Raw genomic sequence first — 25,063 nt, forward strand, 5'->3', positions numbered from 1 at the left:
TTTCGTTTGGTTTAAAACGTTTGAGATATATTTTTTCCACTTGAGTTCGTATTAAGGTATTCGTGTAGACGTACATCTGAATGATTTAAAAGGAAGAAAGAAAAATATTAATTGCATGCTATATATATATACCACTAATTAAACATACTGTGAGTCTTATTATTAAACACAGTATTAAACATACTGTGTGTATCCTTTAGTAAAACTTCTTAACATGTGTATTAAGGAATTAATTTATTCCAGTGTGCTCAAAATTTCCAGAGTTGTACCTGTATACAAGGAAGGGCCTAATTAATTAAGACCATCAATTATTGTGCTAATTTTTTCAAAAAATTCTAGAAAATAGATTTTTTAAATTTAATAATCCTTTTAGTACTAAGCAGTTTGGGTTTAGAAATGATTAAAATCTACTGCACTGGCAATTAATCAATTGATGGATTTAATAAATGATGGCATAAAAAATAGTGAGTTTACTGGGGTCACTTTTTGTGATTTAACTATCTATTTGCCACTGTTCTACAATAAATTGCCACTTCACCTTAACATGTTGCCTTTTAATGAGTTTAGAAGAAAATTAAATCAGTAGATCTTGCGAATTAATGTGTAATATTGATCGTTTAAGGCTAATATTGACTTGCGTAAACTCTCTTATGTAGTATTACCACCAATAAACATCTTATCATAAACACAGGTATATATAGGTACAAAAGGTGTTATTCGCTCTACACCTGATATACCACACATTAATTGTCAGGACTGTCACAGTAACGAAACGAAAACTATTTATTAAATAAATAAATTATGTTTTCGAGATGTCCATATCTCCAATTTGGGAGACTCTGTTTATTCTATAGGCTATATGATAATTTCTAAGTTAGCAACAACTTCTTCTAAGACCTAAATGCAACAAGCCAAACTGTATTTATATTAGCGCCCTACACGTATCAAGCATACGTGTAAACGTGGTAATCAGCTTCACTGTAATTATCCAATCACTCTAGGTTCCCCTGTTTCTTAACGGTGTAAAACATGGCGCCGAGCGTAGTTGGCTTGGGTTCAACAAACCACGCGTTCTGATTGGTCGACCGATAGGGTCACAAAGTTCGGCCCAATCAAGAGAGTTGAAATTTAAGCGGGAAATTTAAAATAAACCACTTTAATTTTTTTTTAATATTTCTTCCGTTGGCATCATTGAAATCCTCCGGTCTGTCATTAAACGTCAATATTTGACATTGTTTATCGTTAATTTGAAAATGTAAAAAAATAAATATTTAACTTGATTACGGTCAAAACTGAACAATTTTTTAATTTAAAGCGAAATCTTTGGCTCTAATTTAGTTGGGGCAAGATGGAGATGCAAGCGAAGCTAAAAGAATGGTCACGGAAGATGGGGTACACCGGCCCTGTTCCTGAAAATCTCGATAGGTATGTTGTCTTTTTGCACCTTCCTGTTTATTTTTCATTTATTCTTCCCCTAGTATTTGCAATGAGTCAACTAAATTCATATGGGAACAAGTGGTGCAAAATGTGCGCCCCAAACAAGAGGTCGAGCATATCAAAAGTACCATAATCAATTATAGGTTAAGAGAAAAGTCTTTGGAGGAGCAGGTATAAGTTTAGAGACTTTTCATTAAAATGCTTATTATAGAACATTTTTAGGGAGATTTCTTGTATAAGTTGAAAGAAGTGGAAGAGTACAAAAAGAAATTAGCTTTAGAAGAGAAACTTGCTGCCTTAAAAGAGAGTGTTAGAAACAAACAATGTAAGGCAGACCGATTGGCTCAGGTTTCCAAAATCAAAGGTAATAACTTATTAATAGTTAAGGAGTAAATTATGATAAAACCCTTGTAGAAATCTCAGTAGATTTGCTTAGGAAAAGAATCAAAGAAAATGAGCAAAAGTGGTATTTGCTTGAAGGCAAAAAGAAACTTTTAGAGACCCAACACTCACAAATACAAGAGACTTTAAGAGAAGTGAAATGTGAAACTGTCAAGAGCTGTAATAAAAAATCTATTAGGGTAATTAATAACAAAACAATTTTTCAAACTTGTTTGTTTGTTTATTAAATTATAGGAGTCGCTGGAACATTTAGTAGAGAAAGTCAGCCAGCAAGTCAAAACCAGCATGCACACAAACACGGAACAAAATGAAATTGTGTATACGACAATAAAAAAGAAGAAACGGGACCCCTTAAACCATTCCGTGGCCAACTACTTATCCTTGCAAGAGCAACGGGACAATGAAGAAATCACCCGTTTGTGTTTGACCCAAGGAAGCAAGCAAAAAGAAACCAGGAGGGCCCTAGAACTCCCTACGATTAATGTGATAACGGAAGGTGATGAGAAGAATGACTCTGATGAACAGTTGGGAGTGAGACCTTTAAGTTCAAATTTAACATCGGAGTTTAGAAGTCCTATTTCCAAGGCTGCAAGTAAACCGAAAAAAAAGGAATCATTGGGACTCCTGCCCAATTCATTCTTCGAAGACGACGATAGGAGCGATGAGGTTTTTTTGTGCAGTCCTAGTAAGTACATCTACTCTTTAACCTTTTATTAGTTTTACCAGTTTTTTTGTAGATCACGACTTACCTCGAAATGATTGCTCTAGTCTAGTAGATAACTCAATATTATTTAACAGTAAAAGCCAAAATGTCACGAAAATATTGAAAAATGATTTATTGCTTGATGAGAAATTGATTGGGGCCACAGTGAGGGAACTGCTGGCCAATAATAATCGGGTTTTAATAAGCGAAGTGTTGCAACAGAGTTTTGGGAATGTTGTGGAGGAGTTTAGTAGAGGGATTTCGGTCAACGAGGGGTCCAGGTGAGTAAAAACTTTTGCATTTTTGTCTTTGTTAGTATCATGAGTCTTGCAAAGCTCACTTTATTAATCAATATAGGCTTTATTGTCATAAGAAATCTTGTTGACAAAGATTTAAAAAAAAACAAAAAATTAACAATCCATAATATAGTAAGAATAGAATAAAACTAGATTTAACACATAATGCAAATAAACAAATTACAATATTAAAAGTCAAACTTACCCTACTTACTTTACTTGACCTTCTATAAATAACTATTAACGTTTTCCTCTTCTTCTGAAATTTTTAATATTTGTGTCTTATAGTTGTTTTACCTGTATTTTAAATGCACTACTCTCAGGTTTATGTAAATTAGTGGTATGGGGGCCCCTAGTAAATATAATTAATTTTAAGTTATACACATATAGGTGCTTGCACCTAGGTGTACTTTATTGTATTAAGCATGTATTTCTTATGTTAAATAAATAAGATAATAAGATAAATTGAATAAATTATGTTGTTGTTGTAAGAAAAAAACTGAAATTTACATATACATCGATAAAACTTTATCATTAAAGAATGTTAAAAAAGGACACAGTACCTTTAAAATCTCTGTGCTAAAAAGTCTCCTATTTCAGAGTAGCCTTTTGTGTTGCAAAAGTAATCCTTTTACATTTTTTCGAAAGAGCTTTTTATTATGAATCTCTTTGATATCTGCAGGAAGGTGATTAGGGTTAATTGCCAGTGATTGACCAGAAGTCAGTGCTTGACCGTTTTTATAATTTACCGCCTAAAATAAGAAAACGCCGTTCTTTTTATCCATTTTGATTGGTCTAATAGAACGGCCAATCATACAACTCTTATTGCCAGCCGCAATTTTCTAGCAGTGACCAGTTTCTAGTGTGTTTATAATTTTACAAAGTAAAGGTGTTTCGCGCGTGTGGATTTTCTGACTTAAATAAGGAGGAAGGTAAGTAGACACTGACCTTAAAATCTCTTCATATCTTCGCCATCACGCTAGGTGTAAAAACATTTTTAGTATTACCACTCTCAGTAAAGATTAGTGATTAGCTCTATATGTGTATAGTTTTATTTTTTATTATTATTATTATTAAATATAGAAAAAAAGACTGGTCAACTACTGGAATTTTACGTAAAATAAGGAAATTCATTGCTTCTGGCGAAGAAAACTTAACAATCAGATACAGAAACAATATGCCTTATATCACAACTAACAGACATGCTCAGCATCATCGAAAAAACTTGAAGTAGCCCCATTACAAGTTTTTTGTTTTAATGTAGGTGGCTTACATACTAAACTTCAGGAATTACATAATAATATTATATGTTCTAACTATGATATCTTAATATTTGTTGAGAGTTGGCTCTCTGATAATTTTTCGGATGCTGAATTGGCTGTGAAATCTTTCAAACTGTTTCGCTGTGATAGATCGTCTCTTACAAGTAATAAACGCAGAGGTGGAGGTGTATTAATTTACATTAGAGACTTTATAAATGCCAAACAACTTAGATTACAGTACAATTCAGTTGAGCAATTGTTTTTAGCTTGTAATGTGGGCGGGAGTAATTTTGTAATTGGAGAGGTGTATATCCCACCTGGGTCTAATACGGATTGTTATGAAGGACATTGTCAGTCAGTTGATATTCTCAGGCAACAATTTTCAAACTCTGACTTTATTATTTTTGGTGATTTTAATGTTCCGGATGCTCTTTGTGAAAATGATGAGTTTGGAACTGTTGTTAGATGCCCACCTAACTCATGTGGATTAATACTTGGGGAGTTTTATTCTTACCTTACCTTTTTTTAAAGGAATTTTGTGCCAAATGATAGAAATACCTTTCTTGATTTCACTTTTACAAATAGGAATGATCTAGTGGTGAGTGTGTGTTTTTGATGAATCTGTCTATCATAAGCCTTATCATTTTGAATTAACTTTTAACAATGGTAAAGAAAAAACTTTAAATTTTGTACAGTTCTTCTATGACTTTAGAAATGCAAATTATTTGGGTGGTAATAGTTATTTGTGTGGAGTTGATTAGGACCATGTTTTGAATGTAATTAATATTGATGATGCGCTGAACCCCAAAAGTTTTTGGTATAAGTTTAATAACAGGAGAGCAACGAATAGGCTTCCTGATTTGATGACCTATAATGATGGGGAGTTTGCAGGTTGTGAACAAATTGCAGAGGGGTTTGCCAGGTTTTTTTCTACTGTCTATAATGGAGATAATAATGTCTTACCTTCTCGGCAGGCTGGTTTAAACATGACTACTCCAAATCCTAAATTATCTATTGGATTAATTTTTGATAAGATCTTTCGATTACCCCTTAAACTTAGTGCTGGTCCTTATGGTATACCCAATTATTTTTTGAGAAAATGTGTATGTGTCCTCTCTTATCCCCTCTTTATTTTATTCAGTAGGTCTTTAGACTTGACAGTTTTTCCATCCCAGTGGAAACTCAGTTTTATTACGCCTATATTTAAATGTGGTGCTGCTAATGAAATGATCAATTACAGGAGTGTGTGTGTACAGTCTGCCATCCCAAAACTTCTAGACAGTCTTATTTATGACCAAATTAATTTTTATTGCAAAGAACTTCTCTTAAGTGAACAGCATGGCTTCAGTCGTGGCAAGTCTGCTATTACAAACTTGTTGCTGTATCAGGGTGCTCTGTTAAATGCTTTGGAGAGGGGTGAACAAGTGGATGTAATATATACAGACTTTTCCAAGGCATTTGACAGTGTCAACCATAGCTTATTACTAGAAAAATTGAGACTTTTTGGTTTTTCAGATTGTTTGGTGGCCTGGTTTGCAAGTTTTCTGTCTGACAGATTTCAACAGGTACAAATTGGGGATGCTAGGTCGCATCTTATCAGTGTGACCTCTGGGGTTCCACAGGGTGGTCATTGTTCTCCCCTGTTGTTCAATATTTTCATTAATGATATTTTGGTTTGCTTTCAAAATAGTAATTTGTTGTTATTTGCCGATGATTTAAAGTTTTATAGGGTGATCACTGAAGTAGTAAAGGACCTTGGTATCTTTTTTGATGAACAATTGAATTTTAATACCCATGTAAATCCTATTATAACTAAAGCATCTAAGGTCCTTGGTTTCTGCGCAATTGTAAGGATCTGTTGGTTGAAACTTGCAAAAGGTTGTACATATCACTTGTTGTCATTTTGGAGTCAGAGGAAAGCTGCTTGATCTGATCAAGGCATTACTGAATGAGAGATTCTATCAGGTTATAGTCAATGGGGAGCTGTCCAGTCCACATCGAGTGAGCAGCGGCGTTATCCAGGGATCGGTAGTTGGCCCAGTGCTTTTTACATCAACAAAAATCCCTTACGAATTAAGCGAGGTGCCTATATCTAGAACGATTAATCAGGTTTGGTTTGACCACTCTCAGAGAGCGAAGACATAGAGGCGATCTCATCGAAACCTACAAGATTACCAGTGGTTATTACCAGTGCAATTTGGCGAACCTTTTCCACTATAGCAAAAACCATCATCTCCGAGGACATACAAGGAAGCTTGAAAAAGAAAGAACGGCAAAACTTCCCAGAAAAAATTTTGTAACAAATCGTGCGGTGCACTTGTGGAACTCGTCAAATTAGGAAACGGTGACGGCCCCAAATACGAATATCTTCAAGAATCGCGTCGATGTTGAGCTGGGACAAAATTCGGAGAGAATGATCCACTACTGCATGTGCGCAGGTCCACCTACTCAAGCCTGAAACATACGGAAGAAACAATAGCTTCATCGGTCTCACCGCCTGCTATTGTCAACATAATAATAATAATAATTTTTACTATATTAGCAGATGGTAACCTTTATCCCCCAATGTTGGTTCTTCCTTATGAAAGGATACCGGCCGAAGTTTGTCGCAACACACCACCGGACTGGATAATTGGACGGTCAAAAAAAGGTTGGATGACTTCCAAGACGTTTCACAATTATGTATGTAACAATTTGTTACCAAAAGTAAAAGAAATGGGGGTTAAATTACCAGTATTCTATCTAGTTGATGGTCACAAATCGCACTTTACTTATAACCTTTCCAAATTCTGTAAAGATAATGGTATTTTGTTATTTGCTTTATACCCTAATGCAACTCCCATTTTACAGCCGGCAGATGTCTCCTTATTTGGGCCTTTAAAAAATAATTGTAAAAATACTGTTATTAGCTGGAAACGAAAAAACTTGTAGTATAACAAACCCAGGTTCGTCCATAAAGAATGGATGTGATAAGTTTTTTTTAATAAATAAGAAAAGATCGAACGAGAAAAAAATAAATAAATAAGAAACCAATACCCTCCCTACGTTGTGTTTTGTAACAGAATCACTCTCTCTTTTACTTACCTCGGATGCGCTTGACAAGATAAAATTAGGGAAATTTGAATTATTAGGATGGTATTAAAAAAATGCAGTCTTGATAATACACCTACTCAGTTTATTTATGTAGAAAAATAATTCCGTACTCGGCCTGGAATTGACGAGGGAAAAAAGCACGGCAGAGGAACCCTCGATCTCAATTCCCTAAAAATCGAATCATGCTGAGTAATAAGTTCTTCCTTCGGTTACAAAAAAAATAAAGATAATTTATTTACTGTTCCTTTCTAATTCCTCATACATACTATTCATTTCAAACTGAAGAGAGTTGGGTTAGTTATCCAGCCATCACTAGAAGGTACTCATACGGGAGGCTACCCAGCTATGAGTTGAATATTCTAGGTATTATCACAGATAGACGGACAAATTCACGAAACATATATGTATTTATCTGTGGTATGATTTACGCCTGAATATTCACCCAGTCACGAAATGTTAGTTAGATTTAGGCTCTAGCTTACTTTTGAAACACACAAACAATAAAAAAAAAAACTAATTTCGAAAATATACTCAAAATTCTTAGTCGATTACTTTAAATATAAATTTTCTCTTCAGCATGAAACAATTTTAGATAAATACATGCATAAGTTATTTTCTCCTATTTACGTAAAATATTAAATTTATAAACATTAATAAAAATATATTTACACATTGTCAATAAAAAACAAACTAATAAGTTTTAAATTTACTAACCTGTAGAAAATCTTCAGAAATCCACTTCAACACAAACTAAATACGATTCAATAATTTTTTTTAAAGTACTTAGTATCCTCGATGGCTGGGTTTTACTTTCCGCCATTTCCTCGCCACGCGACCGAAACATCTCCGAAGGGCAACGCCCAGAAATGCTAACACAAACAACCCTCGGCGCATGAATAGGGCTGTCGTTATGCAATAAAAATAATTAAAAAGATTTTCGACAAAAGACGACGCGACATGCTGAATCCCAAATCTAAACGAATATAATATACTATGCATATAATTTAAAAATAGGTGGTTTTCTTCAAACTATAACAGTCCAGTTACAAAGGCATGTCTTTCCATCTTTGCTGAATGTTGCAGTGGCTGACATCTCCGCAGAAACAATCAAAAATGGGTTTAGAAAATGTGGGCCGTTCCCATTTAATGCTGATGCAATTGATTTTGCAAAATGCATGAACGATGAATCATGAATGGATTCAAATGAAGAACCTGATAAAGCTAGTAAAGCTTCTGAATTCGACGTGCCGCATTTATTATTATTTATTAGCATCAAGTTATCCAATCAGAAAGTGTAAATAACACTCGCTCCTTATATAATATAAATTTACCAATTCCTACATCTTCCTTAACCAAAAAATCAATTTTTTACGAAAGTAAGAAAATGTTTAACCCTCTTCAACGGCCTCTTCTTAAGACACTTTCTTATAAGTTATTTAGGAGACAGGTGTGAAAGATGTTAGTTGTAAAAAGTTACTACACTATAGACTCTTGGATATATATTCTTGGACCATTTTTAAGTTTATTTGACTTTGACTTACTATAGGAGGTTCTGATTTATTTAACGAGCCGAATTATGAATATTTTCTGCAATCCTCTGCAAGGAAATACTGTAATGTAATCTTTAGCGTAACTTTCTCTAAATCCAATTACCGACATGGAATATTTAACTCTTTCTACTTTCCAAGTTGTAACAATGCTTCTGTTAGGGTTATTGAAAATGAATATTGCAAGGATGGAAAATTCAGACTTTGATAAAAAAAACAGTTATATCACTTTTTGAACAAAGAAGAACACCAAAAAAAACTACTACAAGGTGGATTGTTCGTTATAGATTGTTCTACTAAGGCATTTTATAAAATACTTATTTATTCATTGGAAAATTACACTTTAGGAAAAAGTTGAACGCAGTTGACATGTGTAAACTGGAACTGATACACGTACAGACCGAGCTGAATATCATTCAGCAGAGGCGCGTTTTGAAGGAATTAGTGGTGAAAATCGCCAGGAAGAAGCTACAACTGTTGGTAAGTAAATTGACATAATTAACTCATAAAAATGCCTGAAAGGTTTTCACACTTCACTAGGACATGTTTCTTTTCTTGCACACAGTTGAAGTACTGCTTTGTGTCAAGGAGTATTCCTAAGCAATTACCCTTAAAATACATCCTCTATTTAGTCTGAAAGTAACCATCAAATCACGCCTGTCTCTCTTTCTCCCTCAAATGTAAACATATTTCACCTTCTTTGTCTGGTAACTCTCTGTAATTCTCTTTCTCCTTGTTAATGGTATCGAATTCTTTTGATCTTTGAAGCTATTTAGAGTGTTGAAAAATTAAATTATTCTACTTAGAGTTCGGCAAAATCAAGGGAAAACATCTGCGCCATCCAAGATTGGCTCGAAGGCACTTTAAAAGAGGTCACTATAGATGCGACAATTTCCGCCATAAAAAAACAACTGAACCAGTGCAAACTTCAACTGCAAGAAGATGAAGATACTGACACCGTCGTCAACATTTTTAAAGTGAAAAAACGTATTGTACGTCCTCCTCCATTTGGCTCATATACCGGTAAAATGCTAAATATTAAACGGATTTTAGGAGGCCAAATTGCTCGATATCCAACAACTAATTAATCATCTACGAAACACCCATAAAACGATGGAGAAAACCAGACGGGCGGTTCAAAATCAGATTTATCAGGTGCAAATGTTGCAGTACGATGTGACGTGGGCGGATCCGTTGCTACGCGGGGGGATTTTTAGTAAGGAAATTGCCACTTTTGAGGAGTTTCCTATGGAGGCTCAGAGGAGGTGCATTCATACGTACGTATTATAAAGTGACTGTTAAATGGGATTTTTGGAGGAAAAAATGACCTAAATCGAACCAATAGAACTGGAATTATGTGCCTCACTTTACTGCTATTGTATTAAAGTTATTGAATGTTTAATTATTGATAATTATATGTGTAAATTACGCCTTCGTTAATTAATAAAATATTCAAAATGGCGGTCAGGCGCCATCTTGACATTGCCATTCTTGAAAAGAGAATGATGACTTACTGTCACTGCTCTGATCTACAACAAAGTGACGACTTTTTGAAGGTTTACCTATCAATACGACGCCATTTTGTTTTTTCCAAATTTTTGGATCCAAATAGTCCATAATTGTAAGGTACCTTTTAGGTAAGGTATTCTTTTTGCAAGGTTTCATCATATGTATAAATAAAATGGTAGTGCAAACATATGTACATAAAATTTGAGAAAATGTTCATAAGCCAAAAAATTCACTAAATACAATTTTGAGACCTTGTACTCATATTCTTTGAACAATTTGGTTGGACACCTATTTCAGCGTTTTTTAATATATGTACAAAATTTTGAAAAAAAAAAACAAAATTTCCTAAAAGTTTGGCAAAAATGTACATAATTAAAAAAATTGATCAGATACAACTTCAGGTCACAGTCACAAGTTCAAAACAGTGAAACTTGAGGCGAAAATACAACAAACTGAAAAAAAAAACGAAATTACTCTACGTTCCACCAATTTTTAAACGAGAGAATCCTATTGGTCAGCTCTTAGGGCCATTTAAATTCAACCAATCAGAATCGATAAAATTTTAGCGGGAAGTTTAAAATAATTTTTTTTCATAGGAAGTCACGTTAACATAGCGAATCCAACGCGTTGTAAGGGAACAAAGTATTTTTTTTTTAAATGACGTAATATACCATCTGGGTCTTATTTGGTTAAGTTTACACAGCCCTGGAATAACCTCTAGAGGTCATAGAGTCACTTGACCTTGTTGCATTGATATATCTAAACGTGACACGTTATCGTTTATCTGAAGTTTGACCTGGATTGTCAACTGCAAGGTCAGTGTCAAGGTTATCCCTCGTCTAAATAAAAAGTATCGCACGTTTTTGAATGAAAAGTTTTAGGGGTGTTAAGATGTAAATAGTGATGACCTTGATGCTTACCTTAAGGTTACAGCGATCAATCGTTTAGCCTTGAGTTAATTAAATCACCTTGAAAGTCGTCGGTTTACATTAGAAAAATTAAAATTGTCCATGTATTGAAAAAAACCTTGATACTGTCATAGGCTTTACAAAAATCTAAATATTTTGAAAACCCATGCACCGATTTTATTGAATTTAGTTTTATATAAAAGCTGATGAGTTTCTTTACCAAAAAGCTCCTTACAAGTTTCTTTGTTAATGCAACCGTTTAGGAGTTATAGAGCAGTTTTCCATTGTATTGAAAAAACTTTGATATTGTCAAAGGCTTTAGAAAAATCCATATATCTTGAAAACTCCTGTAAGGATTTTATTGATTTTAGTTTCTTATGAAAGCTGATGAGTTTTTTCACCAAAAAGTTCCTTACAAGTTTCTTTGTTAATACAACCGTTTAGGAGTTATGGAGCAGTTTTCCTATGTATTGAAAAAAACCATGATACCGTCAAAGGCTTTACAAAAATCTAAATATCTTAAAAACTCCTGTAAGGATTTTAATGATTGTAGTTTCATATGAAAGCTGATGAGTTTCTTTACCAAAAAGCTCCTCACAAGTTTCCTTGATAATACAACCGTTGAGGAGTTATGGAGCAGTTTTCCAAAGTATTGAAAAAAACTTTGATATTATCCAAGGCTTTAGAAAAATCCATATATCTTGAAAACCGCTTTCAGGATTTTCCTGATTTTAGTTTTATATGAAAGCTGATGAGTTACTTTACCAAAAAGCTCCCTACAAGTTTCTTTGTTAATACAATCGTTTAGGAGTTATGGAGCAGTTTTCCAATGTATTGAAAAAAACTTTGATATTGTCAGAAGCTTTAGAAAAATCCATATATCTTAAAAACTCCTGTAAGGATTGTACTGATTTTAGTTTCATATGAAAGCTGATGAGTTTCTTTACCAAAAAGCTCCTTACAAGTTTCCTTGATAATACAACCGTTTAAGAGTTATAGAGCAGTTTTCCAAAGTATTGAAAAAACCTTGATACCGTCAAAGGCTTTACAAAAATCTAAATATCTTAAAAACTCCTGTAAGGATTTTAATGATTGTAGTTTCATATGAAAGCTGATGAGTTTCTTTACCAAAAAGCTCCTCACAAGTTTCCTTGATAATACAACCGTTGAGGAGTTATGGAGCAGTTTTCCAAAGTATTGAAAAAAACTTTGATATTATCCAAGGCTTTAGAAAAATCCATATATCTTGAAAACCGCTTTCAGGATTTTCCTGATTTTAGTTTTATATGAAAGCTGATGAGTTACTTTACCAAAAAGCTCCCTACAAGTTTCTTTGTTAATACAATCGTTTAGGAGTTATGGAGCAGTTTTCCAATGTATTGAAAAAAACTTTGATATTGTCAGAAGCTTTAGAAAAATCCATATATCTTAAAAACTCCTGTAAGGATTGTACTGATTTTAGTTTCATATGAAAGCTGATGAGTTTCTTTACCAAAAAGCTCCTTACAAGTTTCCTTGATAATACAACCGTTTAAGAGTTATAGAGCAGTTTTCCAAAGTATTGAAAAAACCTTGATACCGTCAAAGGCTTTACAAAAATCTAAATATCTTAAAAACTCCTGTAAGGATTTTAATGATTTTAGTTTCATATGAAAGCAGATGAGTTTCGCGTAAACCATACACTAGTTATTAACCTAAAAACACGTCGTTTTAGGGATCAAAACGTGTATTACAAAGACATTTGCACCGACAACTATCCACAAGACCCCAACCTGGACGACAAAGACCTAAAACTCCTCCAAGACATCCTGGAAAGTCCCTTAGATGCCCCAGAAATGGTCCTATTGAAACTAATCAAAGCCAAAAAGAAGATGAACCTTCTGAAGTCCATCAGACCAACAAACCACCCGTTCATCAAACAATACAGGGCGAAATGTAAGTGTTGAAACCGCAATAATTGCAACAAATGATGGACTGTTTTTTTTAGATTCCTATGAAGGTTTACAGCTTCAAGATAGCTATTTGGAGTCAGCTCTGGAACGCTTGAAGTCGATTTTGTATTCATCTAAAGCTGATAGGACCCTAGCTGCAGCCGAAGCTACTAGACAAGCCATGGAGGTTTACATGGAGAGTCCATTGAAAGATTTCATTTCTGAGGAGAGGCTGGTTGATGGGAAGAATTTTCAGTTTTATCATAATAAACTTAAGAGATTTTTGTAGTGTTTTTTTTTTTTATAATAAAAGTTTTCTTTAATATCGAAGTGTTTCAATGAATTTCAAAAAAGGTGTGACTTGCTCTACGTTCCCCTAATTTTTAAACGGGAGTACCCTATTGGTCAGAGCACGGGGGTCTTTGAAATCCGGCCAATCAGAACGGCGGAAAGTTTGAAATAATTGTTTTTTAACGGGGAGTCCTGGGTATTTATTATTTAAGTGCTTCAATAAAGAAAATCCGTAATGGAAGTTAAAGGAAGGGTTTCAAAGTGTAAATCTGGTCATTGAAAGTGAGGTTATGGTGCTGGGGAGGGTAGATTTTTTATTATATGAAATTTCAATAAATGCTTATAATAAAAAAAAAATTTATTTGAAGTGAAATCTGAAAAAATTGCCCTACGTTCCCCTAATGCTTCAACGGGAGAACGCTATTGGTCAGAGCTTTAGGGTCTTTGAAATCCGTCCAATCAGAACGGGGAAATTCCGGCGGGAAGTTTGAATTATTTTTTTGCCATGGCCAAAGTATACAGGGTGTCCCAAAAGTATGGACACACCCAAAAATCTTGGGAAATATGGGCGCTAGAAAAAATCTTGTAAAGTAAGTTGCGTTGAAGTAATCCCGAGAGGTCAAATAGAGGTCAAATAATGACTTCTTAAAAATCTCGCGAGTTCAATGGTAAAAGAAAACAAATAAAGGTCATACCCTAGGTAAGTCTTAACGAGGAACCGAACGGTGACCTTGGATTTGACGTTCAACCTTATTTTCAAGGTTATTTGAAGGTCGACCTCATTTCTTCAAATGGAAATCCTTATTATTTGACCTCTTGGGATTACTTCAACCTCATACCTCAATACATATTTGGACGTAAAATTTTTCGCTCTTTCAGAATCCGGTGTCAAAAATAAGGATTCCCATTTAAAAAATCGCTTTGTCCTTCAAATAACCTTGAAGGTCAAGTTTAAGGTCACCATCACATGCACCGATTGATTCCCCAAAACTTTTGTATTCAAAGATTTTTTCTAGCGCCCATACTTCCCAAGATTTTTGGGTGTGTCTATACTTTTGGTACACCCCGTATAGATTTCAACTTAGATTGTGCCATGGCTATTTAATATTAAAGAGTTTCAATAAAAATGGAAGTTGCTGAAGGAGTTTCAAGGTGTAACTTACTCTACGTTCCCCTAATTCTTAAATGAAAGTACGCTATTGGTCATCTCTTGTGAGTCTTTGAAAAGCGGCCAATCAGAAAGGAGAGTTTCCGGCGGGAAGTTTGAAATAATTGTTTTTTAATAGGGAGTGTTATGTAGCTGAGTGTAAATTAAGTCATTAGAAGTGAGGTTATGGAGCTGAGGGAAGATTGTTTTTTTTTAATATGAAATTAACAGAATGTCTATAATTAAAAAATATATATATTTAATTCAAGTGATAACTTAAAAATATGCTCTACGTTTCCCTAATGTTCAAACGGGAGAACGGTATTGGTCAGCACTTAGGATCTTTGAAATCCGACCAATCAGGGCGGCGAGATTCCGGCGGGAAGTTTAAATTGTTGTTTTTTTAATGAAAAAATCCTTAGTGGGAGTTAAAGGAGGGATTTCAAGGTGTAAATCTGGTTCTTAGAAGCGAGGTTATGAAACTGGGGAAAGTTGATTTTTTTTTAATGTAAAATATCAGAAAATTGCTTTACGTTCTCCTAATTTTTAAAACAGAGGTACGCTCGTTATTGGTCAGCTCTTGGGGTCTTTGAAATTCGGCCAATCAGAACGTCGAGATTCTGGCGGGAACTTTAAAATAATTGGTTTTTAATCGCGAGAGTATTTAAATAAAAAAGTCTTTAAGGAAGAACACCTGGGTGTCACTTAAACTCATTGATTAATGACTTGTTCATGCTCACGGTTTTGTTTCACAACAGTAATAATAACGTCAAGGTCACTGTTCTTCATGGTCTTTTTTCTCATGACGTCATATAATGAACTGACACTGTGTGAAATCTTAAGTCTTAAATGTTTTTCTTTGACATTAGTGACAGTTGACGTTCACTGATGACGTAAGACAGATGACAAGTATTAAATGCCGGCTCGACGGACCAATAGCAATAAATAAATTGATTATTATTAGAATACTCTAAAATTCAAAGTGATTTTAGTTTCATATGAAAGCTGATGAGTTTCTTCACCAAAAAGATTCTCACAAGTTTCCTGGCAAATTCAACTGTCTTGAAGTTATTGAGGAGTTTTTCCATGGATCGACAGAAATCTTGATACTATCAAAGGCTCTACTAAAATCTCAATATTTTGAAAACTAATGGACCGATTTTATTGATTTTAATTTCATATGAAAGCTGATGAGTTTCTTTACTAAAAAGTTATCTACAAGTTTCCTTGTAAATACAACCGTTTAGAAACTATTGAGTGGTTTCTCAACTAATTTAAAAAAAACTTGATACTGTCAAAGGCTTTACAAAAATCCAAATATTTGAAAAACTCCTGTAAGGATTTTATTGACTTTAGTCTCATATGAAAACCGATAAATTTCATTACTGAAAAGGTTCTTACAAGTTTTCTTGTTAATGCAACCGTTGAGGAATTACGGAGCATTTTTCCAATGTTTTGAAAAAACCTTGATACTGTCAAAAGCTTTACATGAACCTAAATATTTTAATAAGGCAAATGACAAGCATTAAATTCCAATATGAATGAATAAACTGATCATGCTTGGAATCCTTTAACATTGGAAGTGAGGTTATGGAGCTGGGAATCCGTTGTAAATGAATACTGAGTTCTTATGTAAAAATACTCAACAACAAACCGAAATTGCTCTACACTCCCCTAATTTTTGAAATCGACGAACGCTATTGGTCAGCTCTTAATGCTTTTAAATTCGGGCCAATCAGAATAACGAGATTCTGGCGGGAAGCTTAAAATGATTTTTTTAATAAGAAGGCACGTTTACATCTAGAAACTAATACGGTTTAGTTTTTTTTCATTTACATTGAGATGGGTGTAAAAGATTTAATAAATAATATTTATTCATAATAAAGAGAACGCTATTGGTCGGCTTTTTTTAAATCTGGCCAATCAAAATGCCGAAATTTTGGCGGGAAGTTTGAAAAGATTTTTTTTTACAGGGAACCACGTTTACATGGAAGTTTCAATGCTTTTTAGGATTTTTTTTAAAAATTTACATTGAAATGTCTGTAATAGATTTAAATAAATAATATTCACACTTTTATCGCGAAAAAAGTTTACGAAAAAAAAAGTTACTCCACAGTCCACTATTTATTTAAATCTTTGAAGAAAGAGAACGCTATTGGTCGGCTTTGGGGGTCTTTTGAAATCCGGCCAATCAGAACATCGGCATTTCGGCGGGAAATTTAAAATGATTTTTTTACAGGGAACCACGTTTACGATGCATATTTAGGATTTTTTTTTAATTTACATTGAAATGCCTGTAATAGATTTAAATAAATAGTTTTCACACTTTATCGCAAACAAAATTTGCTTATAAATTATTGGCAAAAAATTACGTTTACTATTCGCTAATTATTTAAATCTTTGAAGAAATGAACGCTATTAGTCGGCTTTGAGGGTCTTTTGAAATCCGGCCAATCAGAATGCCGAAATTTCGGCGGGAAGTTTGAAAATATTTTTATAATTGAGAGGTTTACATGGAACAAAAATCAATACAATAAAAACAAGTTTCTAGGTGTATCCTAGTAATCCAAATGCCTGGAATAGTTTTTTATAATTAATATTTCAATTTTATAGATAATCTATGCAATAACGCATTAATGACAAGAGATTATGCGAATTTAAAGTCTAAATTAATGTACTTTTAATGAAAAAAAATTAAAATTTTAATTTAATAAAAAAAAAAAAAATTAAATTAATGTACTTTGCTCTCCACTAAAAGATGCTTCTTATAGGTCAGCTCTTTTGCGACCAATTAAAATCAGACCAATCAGAGTGGCAAGATTCGCGCGGGAAGATTAAAATATACATTTCTTTTTACATTAAATCAAATTCCAGAGAGTTTTACTTATAAAAAAACACCCAAAAATGCCCGAATACTTTATTAAAACAATAAAACAACAACAATAAATTACAGCTCATAATCCACAACCAGTTGATCAATTTCTTCCTTGGAGACTTTACTAGACTCCCTCAAATAACCCACTAACTTCCATAAACCTAAAAACAAACAACTTAAGTAAAAAATTGAATTCCTAACCTTAGAACCTCACAATTCTTATCTTTGGACTCCATAAACATGGTCAAGGCAGAGAACCTCTTGACCCTCGTAAGTTGCTTCAGAAACTCGAAAGTTTCATCAAAGTTTTCCGTGCAACTCATTGAAAGAACTTCCAAGATGTCGCTGAAAACTTTACTCTCCATCGCTTCCCTGAAGATGTTCGGCAGCTCTTTGGGGTCGATAGTTTTCAGGAATTTGCACTTTTCCTCTGGGAGTTTCAAGGTTCTCCATACGCTATAAAATTGCACCGAAGTCTTGGGAAGGATAAACTCTTTGCTGTTCTTTATTAAAATTTCTATCTTTTTTAATCAGATTTATCTCTTTTTTTATTAGATTTTCTATCTCGTTGTTTTTGGTCTCTTTTTGTTTACATTAGAGGCTACCGATCAATTAAAACTTGTCAAAGCCTGCAAAACGGCTGAAAACAGCGCGATCCGGCGCGTATATCGCGTACAAACGAATCCGAACTATAACGTACAAAATAGCGGCAAAATTCGTGTTCGGACTACTAAAGCATCCGGAGTAACGCATGTCCGGATTATCAAGACTCTACTGTACTATTTAAATAAATAGTATTTACACTTTAATCGCGAAACAAAATCTGCAATAATAAATTATTGACAAAAAATTACTCTACCCTTCACTATTTATTTAAATCTTTGAAGAAATGAACGCTATTGCTCAGAGTTTTTTAAATGCAACCAATCAGAATCGCGAAATTCTGGCAGGAAATTTAAAACCATTTTCATAATTTCAAACATGGAACAGAAATCAATAGAAGAATAACAAGTTTCTAGGTGTTTCCTAGTAATGCAAATGCCTGGAATAGTTTTTTATAATTAATATTTCAATTTTATAAAAAATCTATGCAATAACGCATTAATGACAAGAGACTATGCGAATTTAAAGTCTAAATTACTTTGCTCTCCACTAAAAGATGCTTCTTATAGGTCAGCTCTTTTGCGACCAATTAAAATCAGACCAATCAGAGTGGCAAGATTCGCGCGGGAAGATTAAAATATAAATTTCTTTTTACATTAAATCAAATTCCAGAGAGTTTTACTTATAAAAAAACACCTAAAAATGCCCGAATACTTTATTAAAACAATAAAACAACAACAACAAATTACAGCTCATAATCCAAGACCAGTTGATCAATTTCTTCCTTGGGGACTTTACTAGACTCCCTCAAATGGCCCACCAACTTCCATAAACCTAAAAACAAACAACTTAAGTAAAAAATTGAATTCCTAACCTTAGAACCTCACAATTCTTATCTTTGGACTCCATAAACATGGTCAAGGCAGAGAACCTCTTGACCCTCGTAAGTTGCTTGAGAAACTCGAAAGTTTCATCAAAGTTTTCCGTGCAACTCATTGAAAGAACTTCCAAGATATCGCTGAAAACTTTACTCTCCATCGCTTCCCTGAAGATGTTCGGCAGCTCTTTGGGGTCGATAGTTTTCAGGAATTTGCACTTTTCCTCTGGGAGTTTCAAGGTTCTCCATACGCTATAAAATTGCACCGACGTCTTGGGAGGGATAAACTCTTTGCTGTTCTTTATTATCTCGTTATTCTCGTTGTTTTTGGTCTCTTTTTGTTTAATATTTTCCACTATTTTTAGATCATCACTGGTCATACTGATCATTGCAGAATCCACTTTAGGCCAAGCGTTCTGGTTTGGCTCCACTTTACTCTCAGAGTTATTCACTTTCTCTCTGTCTTTTTTAAAAGCGGAAGTTGTTTTTTTGAAAGCCGGATCTCCTGCCCCAAACTCCACATGTTCTTCCTGGAAAGTTACTTGCTTATGCTCCACCACTCTCTTATTAAAAGGTTCCGGTTCCTCCGGTTTATTTAGCAGATCAGTCTCAGTAATTTCAATTCTCAGTAGAGGCGTTTTGGACCTAAGGTGTGCCGGTTTCTTAACGGCTTTCACTGGGGTTATTTCGCATCCAGGATCGGGCCAAGTGGAGACTATCGGAGGGTCAACTTTGGGAATTTTAGGAGCCGTTTGGGTGGTTTTTCTCGTCTCGGTGAACTTCGATACTGGCCGCTGTACATTTTCACTCGCGGATGGCTAAAATATTTATTTAAAAAACCTAATATAAAGTGTGTTTCCTCCCTTACCTTTTCCCCCAATTTCTTCCGGACCCTGTCCAGTGCCAACTTTGACTCTTTATTCTTTGGTTCAAACTCCAGGACTTTTTCCAAGTCGGCTGATGCCTCGTCGAGTTTCCCCAGAGCCTCCTTGGCGGCGGCTCGCCTTTGTAAGGCTTTCACGTAAGTCCCGTCAAGCCTTAGGGCTAAAGTGGAGTCTTCGGATGCTGCAATATAACTGAACCAAAGTCAAAATGATATTATCAAAGGCTTTTACCAAAATCACAATTAATTGCAACCTCATGCACCGGCTTTATTGATTTTAGCATCATATGAAAGCTCATAAGTTTCTTCACCAAAAAGGTCCTTACAAGTTTATTGGTAAATTCAACTGTCTTGGAGTTATTAAGAATTTTTCCATGGATCAACAAAAATCTTGATACAATCAAAGGCATTACAGAAATCTAAATATTTCGAAAACTTATCCACCGATTTCATTGATTCTGGTTTCATATGAAAGCTCATAAGTTTCTTTACCAAAAAGGTCCTTACAAGTTTCCTTGTAAATACAACTGTCTTGGAGTTATTAAGAATTTTTTCCATGGATCAACAAAAATCTTGATACAATCAAAGGCTTTACAGAAATCTAAATATTTTGAAAACTTATGCACCAATTTCATTGATTCTAGTTTCATATGAAAGCTCATAAGTTTCTTTACCAAAAAGGTCTTTACAAGTTTCCTTGTAAATTCAAATGTCTTGGAGTTATTAAGAAGTTTTTCCATGGATCAACAGAAATCTTGATACAATCATAGGCATTACTAAAATCTAAATATTTCGAAAACTTATGCACCAATTTCATTGATTCTAGTTTTACATGAAAGCTGATGAGTTTCTTCACCAAAAATGTACTTACAAGTTTCCTGGTAAATTCAACTGTCTTGGAGTTATTAAGAAGTTTTTCCATGGATCAACAAAAATCTTGATACAATCAAAGGTTTTACAAAAGTCTAAATATTTCACCAACATACTTTTATTTATATATTTACCTATTTTTCTTCAGGTAGCATAAAGCCCTGTTGGCATAAAACACTGGGTCATATGCATAGCAATTGATTGCTTTAGTGTAAGATTCTATTGCTTTGTCCCACTGTTGGGACTTTACAAATGTGTTTCCCTAAAAGGATTATTCGTTATCGCTTCTTTAAGAGTAAGTAAAAGAAGGAAGTACCTTTTCTTTGTGTACCAAGGCCTCATCCCTTGCACTCTCCTCAAATTCGTCTGTTAGTTCTGAATCGTCTTTAATATCATCCTCTAACCTTTCGCACTCCAAGTCTGCATCGAATTTCTCCCATTTGGCATAATCAGTGGACCCGATTTTCTCAAGTTTCGACTTGGGTTTTGCTTCACTTTTAGAAGCTGATTTGATGATTTTCGGCTTCTAAAAATTGCTAATAATTAAAAACGTCCTGTAAAGTTAACGAGACAAACTTTTATCGGTTCTTCCTTAGTTTTAAGGGAGTCTTCCTTGCGTTTCATTTCTGCCCCCCAACTCTTCAGGTCTTGGCAGAAATCTTGCAAATCCTTGGAGTTGTCTCTCAACTGCTTTTGCAGGAAAACCGGATTCATTTTATGGATATTTATCGCGTTTTTTTCCTTTGTGATCACTTTTAAAAATCACTTTTTTGAAAAATTGTTTTATTTTTGTTTGTTCGATAGCTGTCACGGTGACAGTCGACTTGTCAAAATGACATAAATGTCAGATGCTTCTAGGTATTTTTCCTATGATACAGTTGGTTACCCTGACGAAAAAATTTGGGCGCTAAATTTAAATCCTCGATTGCAATAAAATAAAATGACTGTCAAAGGACACTGACGTAGCTGTCAGATATGTCAAAACCAATTTGACATACCTGACACTTCGCGGTTTAGTTGGCAACACTGACAAAGAAAACTGGGCGCCAAACTCAAATTCTCGATTGCAACAAAATAAAAACTCGTTATAATAAACAAATGCAAACTTTATTCATTGACAACCTAAATACGGAATTTTAATTAAGTGGTAGCGAACAAGTACAATAGGGCCTGGGCAAACTGCACAATTTCTGACCCACCCAGTTTGGATTCCCCATAAACTCTATCGACAAATGTTATCGGAACCTCACCTATGGTGAACCCTTTTTGTCTGGCCCTCACAATCATTTCCATTTGAAAGACATAGCCCTTGGAAACGCAACTTTTAATCAGGGTTTCTAGGACGTCCTTTTTGTACAGCCTAAAAGAACCAGTGAGGTCAGAAACCCCTAAAAATCAATCAAATTTCTTAAATTTTTAGGTGACTATTAATTGTAGAACTTACCAGGTCTTAACAGGATCTGAGTTAACAAATTCGCACCTCTGGATATTAGTTTCCTCTTAAAATCCCAACCATGAACCCCTCCTGAGCCCACATACCGGGTTCCTGTGACAACATCATAGTCATGTGCCTTTTGCTTCTCTATGAACTCTTTAATGAATTTAGGCTAAAATAAGCATCTAAAGATATATCCAATAAACCAAAGACTGTCTTACATGATGACTTAAATCTGCATCCATAATAATAATAAAATCTCCAGTAGCATTCTTAATTCCATGAATATAAGCAGTTCCGAGTCCCAGTTTTTTCTCTCTTGGTCTCAACACAATTTTATCTTCCCCATAGATTTTTTGTAACTGTTGTGCGGCCTCCAAAGTTCCATCCGGACTCCCATCGTCGATTATAATAATTTCATAAGGGTGTCCACTAAAACAACCAAAAACATGTGTAAATGTGTAAATAAAGCCCTTGGGACTGGTTTTATTTACACATTATATTTCATGTTACCTGGCGTTCATGTGCTTTACAAGCAGCCAAATTATTATGGGAAGATTGTCCACTTCATTGTACGTGGGCAACAGGATTGAATATTTACTTTGTGGCATTTTTTTTAGGGCTTCTTAGACGAAATGGGGCCACGTCAAAGTAAATACAAACATAACCTTAAAATGTTTTTTTTGTTAGTTTGTTATGACAGGAGTAGTTGACAGTGTCAAACAGGATTGCCAAGCTAAACTAATTTTTTTGGTAAATTATGATTCGTTATTATTATTAATTATTCTGCGAATGTTAAATATTATAATTCATTTCCATTGATAATATAACAATAATCAAAGTTTATTTAAAGTGTTTTGTTAGAATTTATTAAGAAAATGAACAAACAAATAAAGATTTTTTTGGTTGGCTCCATTGGTTGGCACGTGGCAGATGTAAAAACTCTCATCTGTCACTGGTCCACCATGTTGTTATGATAAAAATAAACATTTTAAAAGACTTTTCTAAAAAATTAAAAAAAAACACTTAATTTGGACTCTTTGGACCAGACTTTTAGTAATCAGGTTTCCAAAAGGTACCCGCAATGGGTGTACCGGCGTTCTTTCGATGGCTGAGCCGCAAATACCCCTCTGTAATAGTGCATTGTGTGGAACAAAAGGTATAACCATTTGTTTCCCCATTAATTGTTTAATTCATTAAACCTTTACTTCAGGCAGTGGATATTAATGGAACCAGAATACCGACCGACTCGTCAGAACCGAACCCCAACGGGATAGAGTTTGATAATTTATATTTAGATATGAACGGAATCATTCACCCTTGTACCCATCCGGAGGACCGTCCTGCCCCCAAAAACGAGGACGAAATGATGATCGCGATCTTCGACTGCATCGACCGACTATTCAACATAGTCAGACCGAGAAAGCTGCTTTATATGGCCATCGATGGGGTGGCACCCAGGGCCAAAATGAACCAACAACGGTCCAGACGTTTTAGGGCCTCCAAGGAAACCTACGAGAAAATCAACGAAATTAAACGGATCAGAGCCGATTTGTTGCTTAAAGGATGCGTTTTGCCACCAGAGAAGCCCAAAGAGGAACATTTTGATTCGAATTGCATTACCCCCGGGACCCCATTTATGGCTCGCCTTTCTGAGTGCCTTGACTACTATATTCATGACAGATTGAATAACGATCCAGGCTGGAAGGGTATTAAGGTTATTTTGTCAGATGCAAATGTGCCTGGAGAGGGTGAGCATAAAATTATGGATTATATTAGGAAACAAAGAGCTCAGCCTGATCACGATCCCAATACTCAGCATGTACTTTGCGGGGCCGATGCTGATTTAATTATGTTGGGACTGGCGACGCACGAACCTAATTTCACCATTATTCGGGAGGAGTTTAAGCCTAATAAGCCGAGACCCTGTGAGATTTGTGGACAGTTAGGTGAGTTTTTTAATCCATATATGCATGTCACACACTCAAAATTTTAAATTAAGGGAATTTCTTTTTAACTTAGTTACCAAAACTTAACCCCGTGCAACATAAAATATACACAAATCACTGGTTCACAGTACTGGTTTTTGGCATACTTTTCTGTTGTATCAATTTATTGATGCAGGTTTTTTACTTCCTTTAAGTAGTAAGTGCTTCTTGTTTAATGTGCTTAATTCATTCACATTTTTCATAAACAAAAAAACACAAAAAGGTGACCTCGGCTTCATTTGAGACATTCACTTCCCTCATAGAGAACACCATTTGTTTCGTCTTTGCTGTATTAAGGAGCAACTTGTTGTAAGAAAACCACTGTTGGGCATTTCTACAAAATTGTAAGAGATTTAATAGTGACTCAACTACAGTGGATAGAATAGTGTTATCAGCAAAGACAGACAAAACTGATTTACATGCAAAAATTCTAATAATGAATACAGTGTACAAACAATGTATCTTATCATAAAATCTACATTCAAGAGCTCTTTTGAGGATTTAAAATCCGAAATTACTGCAATGAAAACATCGCTAACTAGCCAACAGTCAAATCCATCTTCAGATAACTCTAACATGGATACCTTTTTAACTGAAGTCAATGATAGAACTGTTCGGGCTAACAATATTATTATCTATAAGTAGGGGGAAATTTCTTGAGATGGTTTCGCAGCTACCTATCAGATAGGTCCCAAATTGTAAGGGTCAATGGCTTCATGTCCTATGAGCTAAGCGTTCCCTCAGGTGTTCCTCAAGGATCACATTTGGGGCCGCTTCTTTTTAATGTTTTTATGAACGACATCCACTCATGTTTTAAATATTCCAGATTCTTATGTTTTGCAGACGACCTGAAATGTTTTCTAGCTATCTCCTCTCTTAATGACTGTGTCAATCTACAGTCAGATCTTTCCAGACTGGAAGAGTGGTGTGTTCAGAACTGCATGGATTTGAATCCAGCCAAGTGCTATAGTAATTGCTTCTCCAAGCGTAGAAATACCACAACATT

The 25,063-nt window shown here is 34.6% G+C and overlaps 4 protein-coding genes across 4 annotated transcripts in view; 2 read left to right on the top strand and 2 right to left on the bottom strand.

Moving 5' to 3' along the window:
• Positions 1-1,217: 1,217 nt before the first annotated feature.
• On the top strand, positions 1,218-13,411 carry LOC126742936 (uncharacterized). Its single transcript, XM_050449818.1, has 11 exons — positions 1,218-1,425; positions 1,479-1,608; positions 1,660-1,801; positions 1,852-2,018; positions 2,074-2,524; positions 2,577-2,823; positions 9,088-9,220; positions 9,547-9,732; positions 9,794-10,017; positions 12,872-13,092; positions 13,145-13,411. Exons 1-11 carry the CDS (start codon positions 1,349-1,351, stop codon positions 13,375-13,377), a joined length of 2,211 nt encoding a protein of 736 aa, XP_050305775.1. The 5' UTR covers positions 1,218-1,348; the 3' UTR covers positions 13,378-13,411.
• A 5,294-nt stretch (positions 13,412-18,705) lies between these two features.
• Positions 18,706-21,465, bottom strand: LOC126743239 (RNA polymerase II-associated protein 3). The gene is made up of 6 exons (XM_050450235.1): positions 21,211-21,465; positions 20,951-21,160; positions 20,769-20,896; positions 19,750-19,957; positions 18,892-19,699; positions 18,706-18,838 (listed from the first exon to the last, which is right to left on the bottom strand). The coding sequence occupies exons 1-6, from the start codon at positions 21,346-21,348 to the stop codon at positions 18,750-18,752; spliced, it is 1,581 nt and encodes a 526-aa protein (XP_050306192.1). The 5' UTR covers positions 21,349-21,465; the 3' UTR covers positions 18,706-18,749.
• A 254-nt stretch (positions 21,466-21,719) lies between these two features.
• On the bottom strand, positions 21,720-22,737 carry LOC126742720 (dolichol-phosphate mannosyltransferase subunit 1). Its single transcript, XM_050449505.1, has 4 exons — positions 22,583-22,737; positions 22,291-22,501; positions 22,079-22,241; positions 21,720-22,022 (listed from the first exon to the last, which is right to left on the bottom strand). Exons 1-4 carry the CDS (start codon positions 22,678-22,680, stop codon positions 21,775-21,777), a joined length of 720 nt encoding a protein of 239 aa, XP_050305462.1. The 5' UTR covers positions 22,681-22,737; the 3' UTR covers positions 21,720-21,774.
• A 275-nt stretch (positions 22,738-23,012) lies between these two features.
• The window catches only part of LOC126742719 (5'-3' exoribonuclease 2 homolog), a 36,735-nt gene continuing 34,684 nt past the window's right edge, over positions 23,013-25,063 (top strand). Inside the window, exons 1-2 of the mRNA XM_050449504.1 lie at positions 23,013-23,228; positions 23,283-24,018. Of these exons, the coding sequence (XP_050305461.1) occupies positions 23,154-23,228; positions 23,283-24,018 (811 nt within the window). The 5' untranslated portion in view covers positions 23,013-23,153. The remainder of the gene's footprint in view (positions 23,229-23,282; positions 24,019-25,063) is intronic.

This window comes from Anthonomus grandis, chromosome 12 (assembly GCF_022605725.1).
Source record: "Anthonomus grandis grandis chromosome 12, icAntGran1.3, whole genome shotgun sequence".
In the NCBI taxonomy this organism is placed as follows: domain Eukaryota; kingdom Metazoa; phylum Arthropoda; class Insecta; order Coleoptera; family Curculionidae; genus Anthonomus; species Anthonomus grandis.

What these genes read in the sequence shown, in the direction of transcription:
- LOC126742936 (XM_050449818.1), top strand. Translation starts at nt 1,349, where the DNA reads ATGGAGATGCAAGCGAAGCTAAAAGAATGGTCACGGAAGATGGGGTAC. An exon ending in GGTTTTTTTGTGCAGTCCTA is followed by an intron (nt 2,525 to 2,576) that starts GTAAGTACATCT and finishes GTTTTTTTGTAG; the next exon opens with ATCACGACTTACCTCGAAAT. An exon ending in TCGGTCAACGAGGGGTCCAG is followed by an intron (nt 2,824 to 9,087) that starts GTGAGTAAAAAC and finishes ATTACACTTTAG; the next exon opens with GAAAAAGTTGAACGCAGTTG.
- LOC126743239 (XM_050450235.1), bottom strand. Translation starts at nt 21,348, where the DNA reads ATGAATCCGGTTTTCCTGCAAAAGCAGTTGAGAGACAACTCCAAGGAT. An exon ending in CCTTGGTACACAAAGAAAAG is followed by an intron (nt 20,897 to 20,950) that starts GTACTTCCTTCT and finishes TAATCCTTTTAG; the next exon opens with GGAAACACATTTGTAAAGTC. An exon ending in GGAAGAAATTGGGGGAAAAG is followed by an intron (nt 19,700 to 19,749) that starts GTAAGGGAGGAA and finishes TAAATATTTTAG; the next exon opens with CCATCCGCGAGTGAAAATGT.
- LOC126742720 (XM_050449505.1), bottom strand. Translation starts at nt 22,680, where the DNA reads ATGCCACAAAGTAAATATTCAATCCTGTTGCCCACGTACAATGAAGTG. An exon ending in ATGCAGATTTAAGTCATCAT is followed by an intron (nt 22,242 to 22,290) that starts GTAAGACAGTCT and finishes TGCTTATTTTAG; the next exon opens with CCTAAATTCATTAAAGAGTT. An exon ending in TCAGATCCTGTTAAGACCTG is followed by an intron (nt 22,023 to 22,078) that starts GTAAGTTCTACA and finishes ATTGATTTTTAG; the next exon opens with GGGTTTCTGACCTCACTGGT.